Source organism: Cebidichthys violaceus, unplaced genomic scaffold (genome assembly GCF_023349555.1).
Source record: "Cebidichthys violaceus isolate CVI_PGR_0920_01 unplaced genomic scaffold, fCebVio1.0.p SCAF_14, whole genome shotgun sequence".
NCBI classification, from domain to species: Eukaryota; Metazoa; Chordata; class Actinopteri; order Perciformes; family Stichaeidae; genus Cebidichthys; species Cebidichthys violaceus.
In genome coordinates, this window is record NW_027176307.1 from 9,030,866 (window position 1) to 9,037,470 (window position 6,605).

Genomic DNA, 6,605 nt, shown 5'->3' on the forward strand with positions numbered 1-6,605 from the left:
GACTCTGCCAGTTCTACTGAAGGCGGTGGATATCTTTATGGTTACTTGCCAGCGAAAGCTGTGACCGAAGGGTCTCATGAACGCGATATCTCAAGAATGCCTTCAGCGAATTTCTTCAAATTTGGCACAAAATACTGCAGTATTGGGTGACTGAATTTTCACTTGCACGTCTCAAACAACAGATGCGCTCTTTTCCACAAACCAATGAGTGACGTCACGATGAGTGCGTCCACTTCTTATATCCAGTCTATGGTTTCTATAGGCTCCAAGTCTATTTTTTCGACAATAGGTCACTGTGTCTCTGGCCGCACAGTAGTTACTAGCGACCCCCTACCGGCCAGGGGCCGGTTAAGAGTAGTGAGTGAGTGGCAGTATAAAACAGGCAATAAAAGGTGTTATTAACCACGAGAAGTCCTCGAGCAAGCAGCAATAAATGGCCATCCAAATTATTACACAGTTTGCTGCAGCAGAATGCGAGTCTACCCGTGGACAGACACAGATGTGCACACTCACTCACACACTCAATGACGCACATGTAAACTGCCACATGAGGCAGTGATTCTAGCTTCAAGCATAAAATGAATGCCGATGTTTTTTTAAAGTTGCCTTTTTGGCTGATTAAATAAAACAAACATCCAAGTAATGTGGATGGTGCTAATCTTTTTTTTTTTTTAATTATTATTATTGTTTTTTAGTCACCAAGAACCCAGATGGCCCGAGGACCATGTTGATAGAGACAAACGGCAAGCAGAGTGGGACTTCAGTAAAGAGTTCTTCTGTGATGTGCCAGGTAAGAATACGGAAATGACACTAAAAGCTTACTGAAATTCCCAAACGTCCTCAGTACAACACATATATACATTATAAATATATTCATATGTATTTTGAGTGGAATTAAAATAAGAAATAATCTATTAAATGTACTGTTTACCCAAATAGGCTCACGTATAGCTGCATATCTGTTTGGAACAGGTTTTTTTCAGTCAGATGGTAGAATTGTCTCATATGTCTCATACGTTTTATTAACTCAGGAAAGATGGTATTCCCATTTGAGTAACAAAGGTCTTTTCCTTATGCAGGTGACAGTTACTCTAGACTGGTGTTCACATCAGCTGAGGGGAAGAACCTGTGGAGTATTCAGGCCATCAAATCTATGTGCAATCTGGACAACACAAGGGTGCGTAGGACAGCACAATCCTCCAGACTGGTGATTATACAGGATTTCTATTTATCTGTGAATTCACTTTTTCTCTCTGTTCCCAGGTGCGTTCCCACCGCGACTACTGGAGTCTCTGTCAGCGCACCACTGACGCCTCCTGCTGTCCGAGCTGGACGGTCGGCAACTACATCGCCGCCCTCACCAACAGGTCGTCCTGCCAGAAGATCACAGAGCGCGACGTATCGCACACGCTCAAGATCCTGCGCTCGTGCGCCAAGTACTACCACAACGGCACGCTGGGACCCGACTGCTGGGACATGGCCCTGCGACGGAAAGACCAGCTCAAGTGCGCCACCGTGCCCCGGAAGTGCACCAAGTACAACGCCGTCTACCAAGTTCTTCACTTCCTGGTGGACAAAGACTTCCTCAATCCCAAGAGCCTGGAGTACCCTCCACCCGTGCTCAAACACAGCATGCTCTTCTCGCCCACAGAGAAAGGAGAGTCGATGATGAACATTTACTTAGACAATTTCGAGAACTGGAACTCCTCAGACGGCATCACCACAGTCACAGGGATCGAGTTCGGCATCAAACACGACCTCTTCCAGGACTACCTCCTGACGGACACCGTGTACCCCGCCATAGCCATAGTGATTGTCCTGCTGGTCATGTGCGTGTACACGCGCTCCGTTTTCATCACTCTGATGACGATAATAGCCATCATCAGCTCGCTGATCGTGTCGTACTTTCTTTACCGATTGGTCTTCAACTTTGAGTTCTTCCCCTTCATGAACCTCACGGCCCTCATCATCCTCGTCGGCATCGGCGCAGATGACGCCTTCGTGCTCTGCGATGTGTGGAACTACACCAAGTTTGACAAACCACACGCTGAGCTGGCCGAGACGGTAGGTGTGACGCTACAACACGCCGCGCTGTCCATGTTCGTCACCAGCTTCACCACCGCTGCCGCTTTTTATGCCAATTACGTCAGTAACATCACCGCCATACGCTGTTTTGGTGTCTACGCAGGCACCGCCATATTGGTGAACTATATTCTCATGGTGACGTGGCTGCCGGCTGTGGTGGTGCTACATGAACGCTACCTGCCCAGCATGTTCCCCTGCACCAAGCCTCCGCACCCACAAAGGGGTTACTGCACCCGGACTTTCTGGGCGGGTCTTTGTCAGAAGGCCAACAAATGCCTGTTCACCGTCTCTGAGGGGTCCCGGATCTTCTTCGAGAAGGTGCTGCCCTGCATCGTCATCAAACTGCGCTACCTCTGGCTCTTCTGGTTCCTCGCCATTACAGTGGGCGGGGCCTATGTGGTTTGCGTCAACCCAAAGATGAAGCTCCCGTCTCTGGAGCTGGCGGAGTTTCAGGTGTTCCGCTCCTCGCACCCGTTCGAGCGCTACGACGCCGAGTACAAGAAGCTCTTCATGTTCGAGAGGGTTCATCACGGCGAGGACCTCCACATGCCTATCACCATCATCTGGGGTGTGATGCCCGTGGATAATGGTGACCCCCTGAACCCAAAAAACAAGGGAAAGCTAATGCTGGACAGCAGCTTCAACATTGCCAGTCCAGCCTCTCAGCTGTGGATCCTCAACTTCTGCCAGAAGCTGAGAAATCAGAGCTTTATCTTTCAGTCCGAGGAGCAGGACTTCACCAGCTGCTTCATTGAGACGTTCAAACAGGTCAGTACTCAATTTGTACTAAGTATATACATGCATTTAAATATAAGTAGACATTGAAGGACATCTTACTGACACTACCCGGTATAATCACTGTGGTTTAATTTGGAAAATTCCACAGAATATAATGAACTTCAACCCCCTCCTTCTGTCAACAGTGGATGGAGAACCAGGACTGTGAGGAGGCTTCCGTTTACCCCTGCTGCAGTCAGTCCACCTTCCCCTACAAGCAGGAAGTCTTTGAGTTGTGCATCAAGAGGGCCATCATGGAGCTGGATCGGAGTACGAGCTACCATTTAGACAGCAAGACCCCCGGACCTCGATTCGACATCAACGACACCATCAGAGCCATAGTGTTGGAGTTCAAGAGCACCTACCTCTTCACCCTGGCCTATGAGAAGATGTACCATTTCTACCTTGAGGTTGTAGTACCTAGGTGTTTATTTGGTGTAACTTTATGTAAAGAATACGTTTTGTATCTGCTTCGGTTCTTCTGACATTAATGACCGTTCTGTTCCAGGTGGATGCCTGGATCACTGAGGAGCTCCGATACGCCCCAGCGGGCCTCAGCCACGGCTGGTTCATCAGCAACCTGGAATTCTACGACCTCCAGGACAGCCTGTCGGACGGCACTCTGGTTGCCATGGCCCTGTCGGTGGCTGTGGCTTTCAGCGTTATGCTGCTGACCACTTGGAATGTCATCATCAGTCTGTACGCCATCCTGTCGATCGCCGGCACCATCTTCGTCACGGTCGGCTCTCTGGTGCTCCTGGGCTGGGAGCTGAATGTCCTGGAGTCCGTCACCATATCCGTTGCGGTTGGGCTCTCCGTGGATTTCGCCGTCCACTACGGCGTGGCTTACCGGCTCGCCCCTGAGCCCGACCGCGAGGGAAAGGTGATTTTCTCTCTCAGCCGCATGGGCTCCGCCATCGCCATGGCGGCACTGACCACCTTTGTTGCCGGTGCCATGATGATGCCCTCGACCGTCTTGGCCTACACCCAGCTGGGCACGTTCATGATGCTGATCATGTGCATCAGCTGGGCCTTTGCCACCTTCTTCTTTCAGTGCATGTGTCGCTGTCTGGGACCCCAGGGGACCTGCGGTCAGATCCCCCTGCCCAAAAAGATGCAGTGCCAGGTGTTCTCCGAGGTCACGTCCACGAGCCCCTCACCTCAAGGGAAAGGCTCCGGCCTGGGGAAGTACCAGCTGGACAGCAGGGGTGGGGAGGTGGAGCATTACGAGTTGGAGCCCCTGGCCGCTGGTCAGAAGACTGAAGATATACCCAGAGAGGAGCAGGAGGTGTGTGCTCAGCTCTACAACGGAATCCCTCCTCAGCACCACAATGCCCCTCACTCCCACATCCATTACAAGAGCAAAACCGAGACCGGCAGAACCGGCCCTGAGAACGGCCTCGTGGCCGCACAGAGCTCACCGTCCAGGTGCCAGTACTCTCAAAACGCTAACTGCACCTGCGGGGACCCCTCCCCTGCTCACCACCCGTCTCAGCAGTGGACCCCCCACTCTTGTGCTCAGCCTCCCCAGGACCCTCCTTCCTGCCCCCCCACCCCACAGCTCCTCCCGCTCTCAGGAAACACCCCGGGCACACAAAACCCACCTCTGTTCCCTACAAACCTGGACCCGGTCTACACACACACAGAGTGCCGTATGCACTATGTCCACTGCCCCCCATCCCATTTCCACCACTGCTCCCAGGGAAGAGGAGCGGCCCCCAGGCAAGGACCTGCCCACAGCTGCCATTTCAGGAAGTATTGCGTCCACACGGCAACCCTGCAGGCTGGTTCAGCCAGAGAGCAGAGACCCACAACCACAGCTTTGAACCAGAACACAGACCCGGCTCCTGGCTCAGAGCCTGCGGGACACAAGGACGACCACAGAAACGAAACGGGGTCCTCAAGCCTCGACGGTAGCCAAAATATCAGCACCCCAGCCCTGACACAAGCTCAGACTCGGTGTCCCTCCTCCCCCTCACCGTGCTCACCACACACAAGCAGACATGAAAGACAGGCGGGAAGGGACAGTGACCATTGTTGCGGCGATAACCACATATCCACCGCAACCACAGATCCAACCCCACAAACGGACGCTTGTTGTAGAATCCCTGGCAACCAGGAGAAGCTCAAAAGTATTCCCGTCACACGGGAGGAAAGCGTCAAAAAGTGCAAGCGGAACTCCAAAAGACAGCGGGCGTCCTCCGTCTCTCCAAAGAAACTCTACTGTTTTAACAGGACGTTGAAAGTGAAGTGCAATTCAGCTTCAGAGTTCAGCGTGCCAAGAACTGAAACCAGCGTGCCTCCTATTGCGATAACCACCAATCCCTCTTCTGAAAGCTTATGTTGATGACAAATTCATATTTTAATAAATACTCGATCCAGAACAAATAGCAAAGAAAAAAAAGGAATGACACGTACAATGTCTGTGCAATCGAACAAGGTTTGTGATGCGTTTGCTTACCAAGTGCCTCAATGTGTTCCACGAAACAGCACAGACCTACTAACTATAATCTGTTTACATGCGTCTTTTTTCTACTCACCAGGTCTTTGCGTGCCACATTGTGTGTTCCATTTTACACTGTTGCTAAAGCTATATAATTATGGGAAATTACCGGTCTTTTCCCAAAAGCACCGTCATGGAATTTTGCTAACTACAGTGTTTAATATACTCGTACAGCAGCCATTTGCACTGACATGAAATGGTATAGTATATATTGTGATTAATTGTCAGTACTTGTCGTCAGATATGATCACATCAGCCGTAACGAAAATGTGCCACAAGTCGGTGAAGAAGTCGCCGGACCCTTTTTTTTAGTATTGGTGGGAGCTGAGTGTTAAATCCTGTGTCTCCACACGCATCAGATAACAGATGTACTGTATGATTAAAACGTCTTTTTATTTTATCACTTTATGTCCCACTGTCTCCCATTGTCCACTCTTCCTGTCTGGTGTACACACACACACACACACACACACACACACACACACACACACACACACACACACACACACACACACACACACACACACACACTCACTCACACACACACACACACACACACACTCTCTCTCTCTCTCTCTCTCTCTCTCTCTCTCTCTCTCTCTCTCTCTCTCTCTCTCTCTCTCTCTCTCTCTCTCTCTCTCACACACGGACCATAAAATGAGAGGAGGCCCTGTTCACAGAAGAGGCTGCATCTTTATGACAGCAGCCTACACCTGTTTCATTGTCTCGTAACGGACGGCGGCTTCAGTGCTATCGGTTACACCTAACCTGAGCTCAGTGACTGGATTTAAACCTTGACGCTCATGTAGACTTGATTCACTCCAGACTACTGCTGCTGGTGACACAGATTTATTCTTCTCAGAGTCCATCTGCAGCATTTCAGCAGCAACTGTTTGGGAATGGCATGAGAAGATATCACGTAATGATTTCAGGAGCCGCGTTAATAGATGTGTAACTTCACTCCACGTCCGCTGCGAGGACTTCTCTGAACGGTCGGGCCTGCTGAGGCAGACTGCTTTCATTACAGGGAGACAACGCTCTGGCATAAAAAGCACTAAGCGAGCGACCCAGCATATATATTTTCAATGAGTTACTGTTTATGTAATATTTCCAGGGCAACATTGGAACAAAATCTGCTGACTGTTCCGCCCGTTTTGTCTTTGAAACGGGAGCCGTTTTATGACTGGTTCGTTTATTAGCCTTCGCCGAGCTATTGTTCACATTCAGCGTTTAAAACAGC

General features: G+C 50.3%; 1 protein-coding gene across 2 annotated transcripts in view; it reads left to right on the forward strand.

Annotated features, from left to right (window-relative positions):
* disp1 (dispatched homolog 1 (Drosophila)) overlaps positions 1-5,773 on the forward strand; it is an 85,669-nt gene extending 79,896 nt beyond the window's left edge. For both annotated transcript variants that reach the window (XM_068708715.1, XM_068708716.1), the window contains 5 exons: positions 696-790; positions 1,080-1,177; positions 1,264-2,853; positions 3,009-3,272; positions 3,371-5,773. In XM_068708715.1, the coding sequence (XP_068564816.1) occupies positions 696-790; positions 1,080-1,177; positions 1,264-2,853; positions 3,009-3,272; positions 3,371-5,209 (3,886 nt within the window). In that variant the 3' untranslated portion in view covers positions 5,210-5,773. The remainder of the gene's footprint in view (positions 1-695; positions 791-1,079; positions 1,178-1,263; positions 2,854-3,008; positions 3,273-3,370) is intronic.
* Positions 5,774-6,605: the final 832 nt, after the last annotated feature.